We start from the raw sequence: 16846 nt of genomic DNA, 5'->3' as shown, positions 1-16846 counted from the left end.
CAGGGGTATATTAGCCAAAAGTTCAATAGGCTATTGGACTTTTATAAACTTGAAAGGAAGCAATAAGAGCTTTAGAATGTTACTATAGCCTGCTTTTCTCAAGGCTATCAAATAGTTATCAAATAATAAATATATAATAAATTAGGAAAGGAGAAGACTTGGCAATTCCAGAATGGAGGCCCCAGGAAGGGTAAAGACTGTTATAATTTGTCATAAATGTTTTCCTTACATTCATTCTAAATAATATAACTTTAACATTCTACTCTGTTCAAACTGGTTGAAACTATCCTTAGAAAATAATAAGCTTACTTTGGTCATCATCACAGACATGATTAAGAAATATTTAAAAGTATATAAAGCCATGAGGTAGTAATATGCTACTACTTAATTCCAATAACTTATTCATTATTTTAGCTCTGTGCGTGTTTTCAGAGTTCTTTTACCTGAACAAATTCATGAACTGAAGGCAGGCCCAAACTACAACTTTTCCTATTTAAGCTATTGGAAAGTACCAAAAATAGAAGCTGTAGAAATGGTCAATTTATACACTATAAAAACACTTAAAGTATAAATATATCAATTATTCTCTGTTAAAATTTAACATATCAATTGTTCTCTCTCACATTATTCAACACCCTTTTTTTTCTGGAGTGGCTTATAATACTATGACATATGATAAACTGACATTATTTATCATTGTTGTTATTATAACCTCCCTTCTCAAATTAGAATTTAAGGCAAAATAATGAAGCATTAAGATCAAACAGAAGTTCAGATGGAAACACAATCATACACCTATTTCTTGATTTTCATGAGTTATAACTCTACAACAGAGGCTTACTAGCTATCACATGTTAATCATACCTGCATGGCTAACTCTGCCATCTGAACAGGAAAGAAACAAAATTAATACTATTCAAGATCCACAAACAAAAATTATTTCTACTAAACTTAAAAGTATCTTGAGGATTAAATTTAAATGTAAATTTCTCTAATTTCAGATGAATTATGATAATTTGAACTAAATAATACAGCAACCCAATAAAGTCCCTGCTATGGGACTTTATTTCACTGTGGCTCAAACCTTCCAGAATAGGAACAGACTGTCTTTCCCAACTGATACAGAAGACAAGCTAAAGAAGGTCACTAAGAATGTAAAAATAAGGCCGGGCGCTGTGGCTCACGCCTGTAATCCTAGCTCTTGGGAGGCCGAGGCGGGCGGATTGCTCAAGGTCAGGAGTTCAAAACCAGCCTGAGCAAGAGCGAGACCCCGTCTCTACTATAAATAGAAAGAAATTAATTGGCCAACTGATATATATATATAAAATTAGCCGGGCATAGTGGCGCATGCCTGTAGTCCCAGCTACTCGGGAGGCTGAGGCAGAAGGATCACTCTAGCCCAGGAGTTTGAGGTTGCTGTGAGCTAGGCTGACGCCACGGCACTCACTCTAGCCTGGACAACAAAGCGAGACTCTGTCTCAAAAAAAAAAAAAAAAAAAAAAAAAAAGAATGTAAAAATAAGACTACAAATGAAAATGATCTTCCTGGAATCATAATTTGCCTGTGGTTGCATGCACCACAGTTTGTGATCAGCTTATTTGCATTGCAGATAGCACTTTGGTGTAGAACCAGAGAACCTCCAGAGGATCCTAAAGATCATGTACTCAAACCTTCTCATTTTCAGAAGAAAAAGACTAGAGGTTAAGTGATTAATCCAGGATCACATAACTAGCGAGAAGTAAAGCCTATTTCCATTTTATCATATATAAAGAGAAAAATTATTTTAAAAGGAACAAGTTTTCTTTGTATTATTAAATAATTAAAATTCCAACTGAAAGACATTAAACTACCTAAATTAATGTTCTATATAAACTACACATTCCAATCTTGGGGACATTTTGGAAAAAATAACCTTTCATTCATTCATGCAACAAGTATTTACTGAATGCCTAACATGTACCAGGATCCTGAGCAAAGTAAAGGAATAAAAATAGTCAGTACTCTGATACCTTCTTAGGAATCAGATTAGGAAGACAGGTACTATATAACCACACAAACACAAAATTATAAATTATAATAAGTACTGTGATGGAGTTCCAACAGACTACATACAACAGAAGGACCTATTTTTTTTTTCTTTTTTTGAGACAAGAGTCTTGCTCTATCACCCCAGGTTCAGCGCAGTGGCATCATAGCTCACTACAACCTCAAACTCCTGGGCTCAAGCGATCCTCTCGTCAGCCTCCTGAGTAGCTGAGAGTAGTTGGGACTACATGTGCACACCACCATGCCCAGCTAATTTATCTATTTTTAGTAGAGATTGGGTCTTACTCTTGCTCAGGCTGGTCTCCAAGTCCTGAGATCAAGCAATCCTCCCACCTTGGCCTCCCAGAGTGGTAGGGTTATAGACAGGCATGAGCCACTGTAACCAGCCAGGAGGATCTAATTTAAAATCATTTATTTGTTGGGGGAGGACAGTGGTTAGAATAAGCCTTACTGAAGAAGTGACCTTTACACTAAAATCTGAAGAATAAACAGGAAACTAGCCAAATGAAGTATGGAAGCAAAAATGTTCCAGGTAACATACACATATCCTATGACCTGGCAGTTCCATTCCTAAGAATATATCCAACAAAAATGTGTACTTATCTGTACCAAAAACATACACAAGAATGTTCATACTGGTGTCATTTGTAATGGCAAAAATTGTAAATAAAGCAAACGTCAACAGAACAGCTAAATACTGGAATATTCATACAATAAAATCCTACACAGCAACAAAAATGAGTAAACTACTGCCATTTGCTACAACGTGGATGATCGGTCTCCCACATACAACACTGCATAAAAAAAGCTAGATACAAAGAATACATAGTGGATGATTCCATTTATGTTAAGTTGAAAAACAGATAAAACTATTCTATGATATAAGAAGTCAAATAGTGATTCTCTTTGCAGATCAAGAAGATAACTGGGAAAGAATATGAGGGGATTACTCTCTAGAGAACTGGTAATAATCTTTGATTTCTCAACCCAGTGGTGGTAATATGGGTAGGTTCACTCTGTAATAATTCAGCAAGCTATGTGTTTATGATTTGTATACTTTTCTAAGTGTGCTATAATAAGCTTATTATTTAAAAAATAAGAATTTGAGCAGAAGGAGCAGCATATGTGAAGACCATGAGACTAGAAAGAATATGGTACATTCAGAACTAAAAGAAGGCCAGTAAGGCTGGAACACAGAAACCAAGCAGCAGAGTGGTATAAGACCAAAGAGGGAGGCAGGGACTTGATTTTATTGTAGGTCACCTTGGAGTTTGGATTTTAAGTTCAACAAGGGAATGAGATCTATATTGAGTTTTTAAAAGATTGGGGGTAGTTAGACAGAATAGAAGCAAAGAGACCAGTTAAGGAAGCAACTGTAATGAGATGTCAACAGCTTGACTGGAATAGAACCAGTTAAAACGATATGAATTATATGGATTCCCAATGAAATTAGCAGGTTGAGTTGACTGTACTTGGTAATGGAATATGTGGAGTGAAAGAGGAAGAGGTATAGAGGAAGATTTTTTAAGTTCTGTGGATGAAGTGCAATCCATGAGACAAGGAAGACTGAATGGAGAGTAGGTTTGAGAGTATGCAGTGGTCAATGTGACCATCAACACAGTACTTAATCCAACCCTTCCTTATTGTTTAGCCACCACACAGTTGGGGTACTACTGGAACCTAGGCAATCATAGTAATTATTATCTTCTGCCAATGATCTGCCTGATCCAAATGGCACATGATATCAATACCAGTTGGTTCAGCAATAAGCACTCAATTTGATCAACTGCAAGGGGGAAGTGCATTTTCATTTTGTGGGTTCTAACCCATTACCTCAGGTTGATAAAGCTGGATCTCAATTGTGTCATCCAACATAATTATTCTACCCAGCTCTGTATCAATCCTACATATCTTTGCAACGATATCTGATAACTATACTTTCTCTACCCCATTCTCTAAGAGAATTGATGAAATATTAAACCATGGACAGACAACTAATGAGCACTAATGTAAAACCAGTTAGGAATTTACTTAATTATAAGACTCAAGAATAAAAAAAAAAATTTTAATAAGATTCGTCCTACCTATACTTCACACATGGTCTACAGGTTATAAAAGATTTTGTTGATCTACATGTCAGCAAGACATTCAACAGATTATAGCAATCCTACAGTCCACTAGTGAGCATAATGAAACACAGCCCATAATAAATGTTTGTTGCTAAGAGGTACTTTATGTAAGGAAACACACATTATATAAGAAAGTTATACAAGAAGACTACAATAAAATAGAATATTTCAATAAAAATTTAATATAGAGAAATATTTAATCTTTGATACAATAATTTAACAAGAAGGTTTTTTTTTAATTTTTTTCTTTTCACTGATTTACTTATACCAAAATCATGCAGGAATTTAAAAAGCATATAAGTTCTTTCCACCTGAACTGAGGGAATACTTAGTATCCAAATGACCAAGAAGAGTTCCTGCATCTCTCCAAATGCCAAATTTATTCACAGTAATTTGACTGGTTTGGTACTTATGAAATATAATCCAATGTGAATGCATGTGCTTTTATATATGTAACATTACAAAGGTACAATGGTTAACACTTGTAAAATCTATTTTAACTAGAAAAAGATAAAACACAAATTCTTATTAACAACCACTAAAAATCTCAAACAAATTTAAACTGTCACCAGTAAAATACAATATGAAATTTTTAAAGCTATATCTACTTTTGGTACTCTAGTCTACTTCACTCTTTTATCGCTTTCTATGCTTCTTTCAAAGTTTCACTGATTTAGACTTTATCACCTCAATATTTTTATTATTTTTTTAATATTTGAGACAAGGTATCACTATATTGCCCAGGCTAGAGGGCAGTGGTATCATCATAGCTCACTACAACCTCAAACTCCTGGGCTCAAGCTATCCTTCTGCCTCAGCCTCCCAAGTAGCTGGGACTGCAAGTACATGCTACCATGCCCAGTTAATTATTGTATCTTTTGTAGAGATGGGCTCTTGCTCTTACTCAGGTTGGTCTTTACTTCTGGCTTCAAGAGATCCTCCTACCTCAGCCTCCCAAAGTGTTAGGACTACAGGTGTGAGCCACCATCCCCAGCCTTCTATAAATATTCTTAAACTTTGTTCTGGGATAGTTATTTGGAAATTAAGATATTTGAAACAGTGTGATCCCTTTGGGTCTTCTTTTTAAGCTATGTTAGGTAGGACCAGAGTGGAATTTAGTCTAGGGCTACTTTGCTCCATTACTGATGCAATATATCCTTTTGAGGCCTCAACCCAATTCCTCATGTATTACAAGATTTCTCCACTCTGGCTATTTATCAGGAACTATTCCCAGCCCTATGTGAGCTCCAGAAATTTTTTCTACCTGCTCCTTTTTGGTGATTCTTTCCCTGCCTTGGATAGTTTCCTCACATGTTGGCACTGATCAGTACTCAGCTAATATTTCAGGTGGAATCCTCTACAGATCTCCAGAGCTTTACATGCAGCTATCTCCTCAATGCTACTCAGCCCCAAGAATTCTGGCAGCCTTGGCCTCCCCATATGCCCTACTCAGGGAGCCTGCCAAGCTTTGTCTGGGTGCATTTTCTTTTACTGTGGACGGAAGCTCTCTAGGCAGTAAGCTGGAGCTATCATAAGGCCTACCTAATTGACCTTCTCTTGCAGGTCAATATCCTATGCTGCCTATTGTTTGATGTCTGAATATCATTCCATATATTTTGTTCATTTTATTATTTAAGGTGGGAAGGTAAATCTAGTTCCTGTTACTCCACCATGGTCAGAAAGAAAAATCCTCTTATAGTCCTGAGCTAGTTATATTTCATAGGACAAGTCAGAACATCTAATAGACCTGAAAATTTGTAATAAAAAGACACTTAATGGTGTTTTACTATTCAATGAGAGAGAAATTCCGCATTTCCCTGTTATTTCCTCTTTGCAAAGTTAAGTGGTAAAGAAATAAAAGCACTTAGGAAATACTGGTTTGGCCCTACATGTAGGCTGATCCTGCTACCAGCCCAGGATAGAAAAGTTGGGTTGATTTTATTTTTAAAGAGCTGATATTTAAGTTGCTGTTTACTTTCTATTAAATATATACATCCAAAAATTATTTATAAAAAATACATTTTCCAACCCTAACAAAGTGACATATAACAAGTCTGATTTCATCATTTCTGTGTTGAAAAGTCAACTATAAAAAGTCACTTCTTCCCTCAACTTGCAAATGTTTCTTAAAAAGAGATAAGATACTACAATTTATCTAAAGGGCAATCATGCTGACAGCATTTGGCAATTAAAAAAAAAACAACTATCCACATTGCTTGTCATTACCACTTAGTACACTTACCCCAAATTCTAGAACCTGACATTTAACTTGGCCCAGCAAAGAAATTTTGGTTTTAATGACCTTACTTTAAATTAAACCCTGTTTTCCCCTCCAATATATTAATAGTTTATTGGCAAAAACACAAGTATAACAGTTCCTTCATTAAAAATACTACCAATTTCACTCTTAACTGTCAAATCTTCTACTGGCATTCCCTTCTTTTCACTCTTTATTTCTTACCCCTAAAAATAACAGCCACCACCCTTACAAAAGCACAAACAGTAATTACAGTGAAAAAAATCAAATGGTAAGACTATATCATTGGAGTAGTTATTTAATCTTTTACAAGCCTCAGTTTCCACATCTGTGAAATGTGGATAAAAGCACAACTCACAGAATTGGATGAAACAAAGTACGTGAAATACCCTATTCTACTGAACTGTATGTTGAGATACCCCAGGGCATTGTAGCAAACTCCTAGGGAAGCTGCAAGCAAGATACTTTAAAGTGAAGGAAACACTGAGAACCTCAATATATGCTGGATACCAGCCAAACTATCAGCTTGAGGTGGTTCAGAGTTGTAACATTAGATTGCAATGCATTCCTTGGATGACATATATTTGTGAAGCTGGGTTTTTGGCAGTTGCATGATAAAAGCAAGTACCACCCAAAAAGCAGTGTGGAATGGGAAATGAGCAGGGCGGTCAATGTTCATCTGATTCCAAGATCTGAAAAAGCTATCTAGTGATCAATAGGCACACACATCCTAGTAGTAAATAAATGTGGTTACTTATGAAGAAAATAAATTATTTTTAATTTATTCTGCATTTTTTTCATATAGCTACTAAAGTTGTCAGGACATATGTGTTAGACCTATTTAATAAACAAAACTATTAGGAATTGCCTATGGCCTAGAGGTACTGTTAAAAACTTAATGAGACAATAAGGGTGCCATGAAACAACAAAGTTTAGAAACCTCTGGCTTAATGTTGTGGCTGAAAGAGTAAGCTTCCAGTAAATGGCAATTATTATTTCATCATTATTACTCCTTTACACTGTGCCATTTCATAGGAAAGACAGGATACTTCACATTCTGTGATAAAGGTCTCCAGAATATTATCCTATATTTATGACTCATATTTCCATGACACAAGAAAACATTAGGTAGACAAAGTATCTCTATGTGGACAACCTGGAAAACCAGGTCCAGAGTTAAGTGATGTGGCCTTGCTGTCCACTAAAGTGCATGATTTGAATCCTAATCTGACTCAAATTATACTACTTGGTAAACCAGAACATAACTTCACCACTGGACAAATGAAACGAATTCATCCTTAGCCTCATACTAACATATGATATAGAAAAGAGCAAAAGCTTTAATTTTAAGAGTTAGGAATTTACAACACTACCCTACGTCCTCATCTTTTAAATCAGGGATCCACAACTTGTGTTTTCAGAATCTTTCTCCATTTCCCACGTGTTCTCTTTACTCCATCTTCTATTTAGGATACAATTATGAAGTAAACTGTTTAGTTTACTGAAGCATGAGATGGGCTGTAAATAATAACACTGTAGATTTAACGCATGTATGTCTGACTGCTCGTCCTTCCCCTGTGATGATCTTGTTGTGTGTGTATAAACTGTAGAAAGACTAGGAACACTGAATCATACACAAAGCTGAGAGATTTCTTTTATCTCTTAATGAATTAGTTTCGGGGGGGGGGGGGGTAATGTACTGTCATAACTTGTTGGCCATCACACTTGCTGCTTATACTGGTACAGATGCAACATACTGATCACAGAGTCCACCTGCTAAACTGAACCACTGCCCCACAGACATCAAATTTCAGTTTAGGCCGGGTGCAGTGGCTCACACCTGTAATCTTAGCACTTGGGAGGCCAAGGTGGCAGGATTGCTTGAGGCCAGGAGTTTGAGATCAGCCTGAGCAAGAGAGAGACCCTGTCTCCACAAAAAATAGATAAATTAGTTGGGTGTGGTAGAGCACACCTACAGTCCCAGTTACTCAAAAAAAAACAAAACAAAACAAAACAAAAAAACCCAACAAAACCAAGAAAAACCCTAAACAGACAAAAAAATAAAGTTGCTTTTCTTTAAATGGAAAATAATTTCATTACTGATTTCTTCTGTTGCATTTATTTATTTTAAAAAACTTCTGAAATGTTCTTATCTTTAGATAACAGTTAATATGTTTTTTAGTAATATACCTATTTTTAGCATTATTCATTTTTGAAAATTATTAGTACAGAAAATGTCAAATTAAACTGAAAAAAAAATTTTTTTGAGACATGGTCTTGCTCTGTCACCCTAGCAATGACATCATCATAGCTCACTACAACTTCAAAGTCCTGAACTCAAGCAATCCTCCCACCTCAGCCTCCCAAGTAGCTGGGACTATAGGAGTGAACCACTTCACCCAGCCAAGAAGAGTAATTTTAAAATAAACTGTTAATAGTATTTATAAAAGTCATAAATAACATTCATCAGACTTTTTTTTTTTTTTTTTTGAGACAGGGTCTCACTCTGTTGCCCAGGCTAGAGTGAGTGCCATGGCGTCAGCCTAGCTCACAGCAACCTCAAACTCCTGGGCTCAAGCAGTCGTCCTGCCTCAGCCTCCCGAGTAGCTGGGACTACAGGCATGCGCCACCATGCCCGGCTAATTTTTTCTATATATATTAGTTGGCCAATTAATTTCTTTCTATTTATAGTAGAGACGGGGTCTTGCTCTTGCTCAGGCTGGTTTCGAACTCCTGACCTCGAGCAATCCGCCCGCCTCGGCCTCCCGGAATGCTAGCATTACAGGCGTGAGCCACCGCGCCCGGCCTCATCAGACATTTTTAATAGGCATTTCAGAAAAATCTTAATAATGTGGTTAACCATTAATTCCATTAGGACTTTTCAGTAATAAATCTAAATAATGTGTAATATGTCTCTTATATCAGCAGTTCAATATCAATTCTTTAAAATACAAGAAATAAACTTTATAGAAAAAGATACCATATTTTTAAACATAATAACTATACGTTTGTCAACTTTGTAATCTAGTCTAGGTTAGTTAATCCCTTGATGTCATTCATTTAATAACCATTTATTTTTAAAGTATTGGTAAAACATAGTACTAAGCACTAGGGATATAAGCATTACTAAGACACAACTTTTTCTTCAAAAAGCCCAGCATTCATACATAGAAACCTGAACACAGTTCCATATGATATGAAGGCACTATACCCAAAGTGCTAGCGGAGCATTAGTACTTGGTTCAGCATGAGGGTTTCAAGAAAACTACTTATTAATCCTACGACAGATAATAATAGCATTAAAATTCTAGAAACCATTATTTTGGATAAATCTGCAGGCCAAAAAAAATTGATCCCCTAAATTTTTCATTGAAAGGTCAATATAAACTTTGCTCAGAAATGACTACCACAATCTAATTATATCAGAATGTCTGGAGGACTAGAGCCCAGGCACCAGTATTTGTAAAAGCTGCCCAGGTAACTATGACACTTATGTCATAGCATCATGACTGATTTAAGCTTAGAATCCTATCAACATAAAGACAGAGTCCTGAGGCCGGATTAGTGAACAATAGGATTGGTCTCTAAGGGGATCCATGTTCTGAGATTATTTTCACTGTATTTTCATTTGCAATCTACTTTTTGGTATGTGTTCATAACATAAAAGATAAAATTTCATGTATCACATGGCACTTCTGGCATAAGCCAAGAAAATAAAGTGATTGCCAATCCTCAACACTGTATACCGACTAAAATGTCTAATTTTTTAAACTTTACTCTTTAAAGCCAGAACAACTAGAGACAGTTGAAATTATACACTTTGGGTATGTGAAGACTAAGTCCTGCTAGGGTCACTTTTACCATCTATTTTAAAGAAAAACATCTGCATACATGCATTTAGAGAACAATGAAACTAGCACGTAAAGAGTGCTCATCTTATGATACACACTAAATTCTACAGAAATGACAGGAAGGTAGAGATAAAAGTGAGCTGCAGTGATGAGGCAGATTCTCATGAACGAAGAAGACCTGAGTGGGACTGCCAGGCTTGGATTAAAACGGTAGAGAGAAGCACTCTAGCAGTCTTGGGAGGAAGAAGGTGTAATAAGGAACAGCATGGTGAAGACTAAAAAAATCATGGTAATCTGTAAAGGCACTGAGGAAACACCAGAGTCTCCTTAAAGATCAACACTGGATAAATGACAGGTTGAGGAGTTTGAACTTAATCTTGGTGAAAAACCAGGTTACACTTCAGTTTAATATAAAAAATTATCTTAGATTGATATGCAGGATGCACTAAAATTCAGGAATCTGGGATAGAAGAGAACATGTCAGCATTTTTCAAGCACAGTTCCCTGAATATAACAGGCATTTAAAAATTGTGAAGGTTTTAAAAAACGAACACACACAGCACACTATAAACATTAGTATCACTCTGAACTTAAGGTCAAATAATTTTATAAGTCAAATAATTGATAAGGTTTGTTAGCTCTTAAATATTAAGTATTACTATAAAGTTTATAGAAGGAAAAATAGTAAATTATCAAACAGATTATATATCCATTAATGCTTCTTTACAGAAAGAGGCAATAGTCAAACATTTTTCTCTGAAGAATTACTTATATACTTTAAATCTAATGAAAATAAATAAATAATTAAGACAAGATTTAAATATTCTTTCTCCTTAAAATGAATATTAATGCCAAAATAGATGTTTTGGGGCCTTTCTAAACCAAAACAAAACAAAACACCATTATCTGGTATAAAAGATGGCTGCTGGAGGTTTTGGAAAGACAATTATTCTTAGGTTTCCTGACCTTGGAGTAAAGTACACAATAATCCTAAAAACTATAGGTAATACATACTTTATAGCTAAAAATTTGACTTCTCATTATAATTATGAATAACCATTATTAAAGAAACATTAGAATTTAGAGAAGATAAGTAAATAAGATAATGTCACCAAAGACACAAGCAGATGAAAAATGTTTTCCACACTAAACCAAACCTTCACCCTCCCTAAATATTTTTAATTAAGAATTTATCAGTATAAAAATTATACTTGTAGTATAAAAATATATGCTATGGAAATTAACATTGTAGTAAGGTATTTTTTAATTTAAATATAAAAACAATTGGAATTAAGTCCATACTGATTGAGTATAATCAATATTGTTTATACTTGTTCTTACAAGACATACAGCCCCTTCTCCTTCATTCAAAATATTAACATATGTATCAAAAATATATATTTCTTATACACTGTTCTTTGATTATGGATTTTCATTATGTTACTATGGCTTTTCCACATCAAGATAAAATTAAACTATTTTAGTCAGGTTAACTTATACTGAAGTTAATATTCTGTATGCAAAGATTAGGGTCTTATGCTCTTCACTTATTAAGTGTGGAGAAAGTTAACAGTTTAAAATATGTAAGGGCTTATATTTGCAAGCAAGTCTTTCAAATGCTTTTTAATTTATAAAATAGAACCAGTAACTAAACTGATTTTCACATACAAAAAACATAAAAAGAACAAGTAGCTAACACCAGAAAACCTCTAAAAAATACTATCACATTTGAAATAACCCCAAACTGGGGCTATCTTCCTAAATCTTACATTAAGAATGAACCATAATATTCAAATTAGTCATTTTAATTTCATCCATTTGCCAACAAAATAACCCAAACCTTAGTAATATATTTTTCTTGTGATGCAGTAATCCTTTTCTTTAAATTGGATTATCAAAATAATTTTTAAATAATATGAAATCAATCGTATATCTCATATGAAATTCTAGAGGTTTGCAATTCTCTCAATGAAAATATAAGGGCCTCAACATAAGACACTTTGATAATACTGGATAATATTAGGTAATATCGACTACTATAACTGATCTACAAGAAATTCTGTTCATTATAGGAAAAATGTCAAGCAAGCCATTTTATGAGTTTATATAATATAATATAAACTGCCACAGTTCCTTTGGAAAAAAGATTTACTTTTGGAAGCAGAAGAACTCAAGAACGCAAAATCATGTTACCCAAACCTGCACCTTCCCTGCACCCCTGAAACAAAAACCTGTTAACAAAAGTTTACAGGAAGGTTTGATTAAAAGGAAAAAAGAGTATAATCTGCTAGATGAAAAACAGTGAAAGGGCTATCAGAGTCTTTTCTAAAAAATGGTTGAATCTGAATTATTTCAAATCAAAACAGAGACCATGACCAGTTAGGCTGTAACAACACATGACTTACAGAGCACGGCTACAGCCCCAGACTCGAACATGAGACATTCTTCCTTATGCCTAGTTTCCACTATGAGGCTGAAAGGTGGGGGGTCCAATTTGTGATAGATCCGAAATCCTTTGCTGAACGCCATTCTCCTTTCTTCAGAGGCAGCCCTGTGAAAATCAAGCAAACCAAAGCAAATCAAGCCGGTGTTTCCTTCTGCAGCGAGGACTGCAAGGCATCCAGAAGTCCCTCCCTGCCAGGTTTTGATGGGGGTGAGGTGGGGTGGAAAAAAGGGAGATCAGGAAGAGAATGGTTTATTCCAAAAGATAAGTCGTCACTTAATTTTATCAGAAAGCAAGAGGAAAAGCTACCAATTCTCACGAAAAAGCAAGACAAGGTTTGGCACTGTTATATCCATGAACGGTTTGTTTAAGATGAGTTTCCCGTTTAATTTATGTTTACTGAAAGGAAAAATCTGGAGCGTATTTCGTTCGGAGTTGTTTATCAGCCTCTTGCTTCGAGATTTGTCACTGCGTTGAAAGGGAATCGATTCGGAAACTTTAAGCCGTTCCCTTTGGGGGTAAAGGAAAGGAGGTGGGAGGAAAGGTTAACAAGCCTGGTTCAAAGCTCCTTAGGGGGCAGGAGGAGGGCAAGGATTATCCACGACAGGCTCTCCCTGGGGCGGCAACGAAGGGCAAGGGAAGCCGCACAGGTTACCGCCGGCCGGGGGAACGGCAGGTGGAGCCGATAAATATGAATGGCCACCCAGGAAGAGTGACCACTCCGGGAACAGACCCGACTGAGGGGCCTCGGGGGTCCCGAGGAGTCAACCTCCCAGGGGGTCGAAGGCGCCGAGTAGCCCAACCCCTCCATTATGCACCAGAAGAGAAGCCCCGACACCCAGAAGGACTCGGTTCCTTCTTGCCTGCAAGCTGACAGCCGCTGTCACCACAGCCCCTGGCCCGACGCGGCGCCCCTCACAGCCCGTGGTCTCCTCACAACCCCGCCCGGCCGGCCGCCCACACCCGGGCCGCCCGCGGTCGCTCCTCACCGCTCCCGCTGAGGCTGCGGCGGCGGAGACTGCCTCAGGAAGCGCCCGCCTGACTGCCGGTGGGTCTGGCCGCAGCCGCTCCCCGCCCCCCGCCGGCTTGCTCACCTCTTCTTCCGGCTCCTCCTCCTCCTCCTGCAGCCGCCGCCGCCACAGCCGCCGGAAGCGTCACTTCCGCTCCAACAAGCCCATCTCTTCCGCATTGCGCCGCGGCTGAGGGCGGAAGACCCGCCCTTCGCGGGGAGTGGGCGGGTCGTGAGGAGGGAGGCTCCGCCCACTCTGGTCGGCCAGAAGGTGTCTGGCTTCTGCCGGCTGCCGCCGCCTCGACCTGGGCGAGCTTCGCCTCCGGTGGCGTGTCCTCCCGGCCGCGGCTGCAGGTCCCACCGCCGGGGATGCCGGGAGAGGGAGGATCCGGCCTCCCTGGCCCCGTCGCGTGGGCTCTGGAGAGCGTGAGCGCCGGGGAGGGACTCCGGGGAGAAGCTGTGGGGGCCGGGTGTCGATACGTGCCCGGCCGCGCGTCGGGACCACCCCCTGCCGCCTCCACCGGCTGGACCGGCGAGGGGAGGGCTCGGGACGGTCGGCAGGCCGGGCCAACCGGGTGGCGCCTGAAGAGCTGTCCATGGTGTCGCGCAGCGAAGCGCGCCGAGTTCTCAGTCTGAGCTTCTGGGTAGGCAGCAGGAAGAAAAACTAATGCCTGCTTTGGAGCAGTTGTGTTCGCTCCCTTCGTGCGTGTTCGGGAGCTGTCGGGAGTGCGGCAGGAGAGAGTGCACAGCTGTACACACGACGGAGAGTGGGAAGTCACAAACCAGGCTCTCAGGGCTCAGACAAAACATGGCTGCACCCAGGCCCAGGCAATTGTGGTTGTCGCTGAATGACGGGTAGCGTTTGCCAGCCGTGGAATTTAGTAACTAAAGGCATCTAGCCCGTTTATCTCATCTTCATTTTCAGCAAATCGTGCTTTGCTGGCTAGTATCAGTGTGTCCCGTAGACTTCTCTTCCTGATTCCATTTAAGAGACCTAAATGGAATGAGAATGAAGTCAAAGCCAACAGGGCAGGAAGGAATTGAAAACCTGAAGAACCCAGCACTCTGAGAAACTGTTTCCACTTGCCATTGCTTTTTCTTCACCTCTTCCCCTTCTTGCTTTTATTTAAACAGCAAAAGCAGAATTTAAATTTGGTATGTTGCACAAAATCATTTCCTCCTTCAGACCCTGGCATGTGACTTGATTTAACATTTCTTCATCCATTTTAGAGAAGCTGGACCCACCCTGGTTTCAGGACACTAACATAGCTATAAATAATTAGAAAAGAAGCCACTTCCAAGGCAAGAGAAATGAAAAGATACTTGGATGTAGTCCTGAGAACTGGAAGAGATTTCTCTCTCATTAAGTACTGTTTTCTTTAAAAAAAAAAACAAAAAAGTGTTTCGCTCTTGGTAGTGGCTACCAACAACAGCCTCAAAGTTAAGCTAATATTGAAATAATCTATTCATTCATGGTTACTCATTTTTTTTCTTTCCAGAAGAGCCCATTGCAATTGGGGATTACATTTGACAAAGAAAACTAAATAGGAGTGGAGGAGAATGGAATTTTTCTTTTTTTTAATTTTTCTTTTTTTTTTTTTTTTTTTTTGAGACAGAGTCTCACTGTGTTGCTCAGGCTAGGGTGCAGCGGCATCAGCCTAGCTCACAGCAACCTCAAACTCCCGGGCTCAAGCGATCCTCCTGCCTCAGCCTCCCAAGTAGCTGGGACTACAGGCACACGCCATTGCCCCCCGGCTAATTTTTTCTATTTTTAGTTGTTTGGCTAATTTCTTTCTATTTATAGTAGAGACAGGATCTCACTCTTGCCCAGACTGGTCTCAAACTCCTGACCTCAAGCAATCCTCCTGCCTCGGCCTCCCAAGTGCTAGGATTACAGGCATGAGCCACCATACCTGGCTTGGAATTTTTCTTAGTTGCCGGCTCAGGTATAATGTCTCTATAGTCCAGTTATGCACAGGGCCAAGGGATGGGGGAAGGAAGGCAATGGCTCCAGGAGAGATGCTGATGTTATCAAACTCATTACTTGGGAGATACCTTTTATGACAACTGAAATCACTCAGTTTCAAACAGAGTTGGGACCTGAAACCAAACTTGCTTACCATAAAGCCCAAGATTTTTTCCACCACGCCTGTGTCTGAGGCTACACTTGAAACCCCTCCTTTCTCAGACAGAGAAACATAGGTAGTGGGCTCTTCTAGAAACAAGTGCTCTGCCTGTTCCTGGTTCCTTTTGACTTTGGACTAAGGAGATTGCAGTCCAAGTTTCTGGGTTCTGCATTGGAATTACTGATTCCTCAAATTAAACTTGGGGTTAGCAGGACTCTTATTACTAGAGTTATTAGAAGGCCACAGCCTTTCCAAATCCTTTAGATCACTTCAGTCATGAAATAAGCACATGCCCAGGGTTTGAAAAACATAAAGGTTATATTACTAGTGGCTTTTAAAATGTTATTTCTTCTTTTTCTTGTCCCTCTTTCTTATTTATACTTCTACTTTTGTTTGTTACAGCACTTAAACATAGCTGGACAAATTTTCACCAAACTTTAAGTGTCTTTCGGATGGGCTGACAAAATACAATTTAAGTAGCATACACAAACTTTCTGGTGAGATCCTAAGAGCCTGCAGAGACAGACCAACACTCTCTTGACCCTTGAAATTGAGTAATGAGGGGCCTATGGGAGGGTACAAATATTACCCCAAAAAGATATTCTCATCATAATTCCTGAATCTGTGAATGTTAATTTAGGTGGAAAAAAGTCTTTGCAGATATGATTGAGTTGAGGATTTTGGGATTATTTTGGATTATCTAGATGGGCCCTAAATGCAATACAAGTGTCCTTATAATAGGGAGGCAGTGGAAAATGAGAGAGAGGGAGAAAGGGAGGAGGAGAGAAAGAGACTGAAAGAAAATGAAAATGAATGTGAAGACAGAAGCAGAGATTGGAGCAATGTGGCCACTAGCCAAGGAATGTCAGCAGCCACCAGAAACTGGAAGAGATGAAGAAGGATTTGGGCCTATGGCCTTTGGAAGGAGCATGGCCCTACTGACCTTAATTTCCAACTTCTGGCCTCCAGAACTATAAGAGAATAA

The 16846-nt window shown here is 38.6% G+C and overlaps 1 protein-coding gene across 10 annotated transcripts in view; it reads right to left on the bottom strand.

Annotated features, from left to right (window-relative positions):
- SYNJ1 (synaptojanin 1) overlaps window positions 1-14404 on the bottom strand; it is an 86234-nt gene extending 71830 nt beyond the window's left edge. For 5 of the 10 annotated variants that reach the window (XM_012780905.2, XM_012780901.3, XM_012780903.3 and 2 more), the window contains exons 1-2: window positions 13821-14402; window positions 12689-12834 (exon numbers count right to left, since the gene is read on the bottom strand). In XM_012780905.2, the coding sequence (XP_012636359.2) occupies window positions 12689-12834; window positions 13821-13915 (241 nt within the window). In that variant the 5' untranslated portion in view covers window positions 13916-14402. The other 5 variants (XM_012780889.3, XM_012780895.3, XM_012780899.3 and 2 more) reach the window with 2 other exon arrangements.
- Window positions 14405-16846: the final 2442 nt, after the last annotated feature.

Source organism: Microcebus murinus, chromosome 1 (assembly GCF_040939455.1).
Source record: "Microcebus murinus isolate Inina chromosome 1, M.murinus_Inina_mat1.0, whole genome shotgun sequence".
NCBI classification, from domain to species: Eukaryota; Metazoa; Chordata; class Mammalia; order Primates; family Cheirogaleidae; genus Microcebus; species Microcebus murinus.
This window is presented reverse-complemented; position numbering and strand designations above follow the sequence as displayed.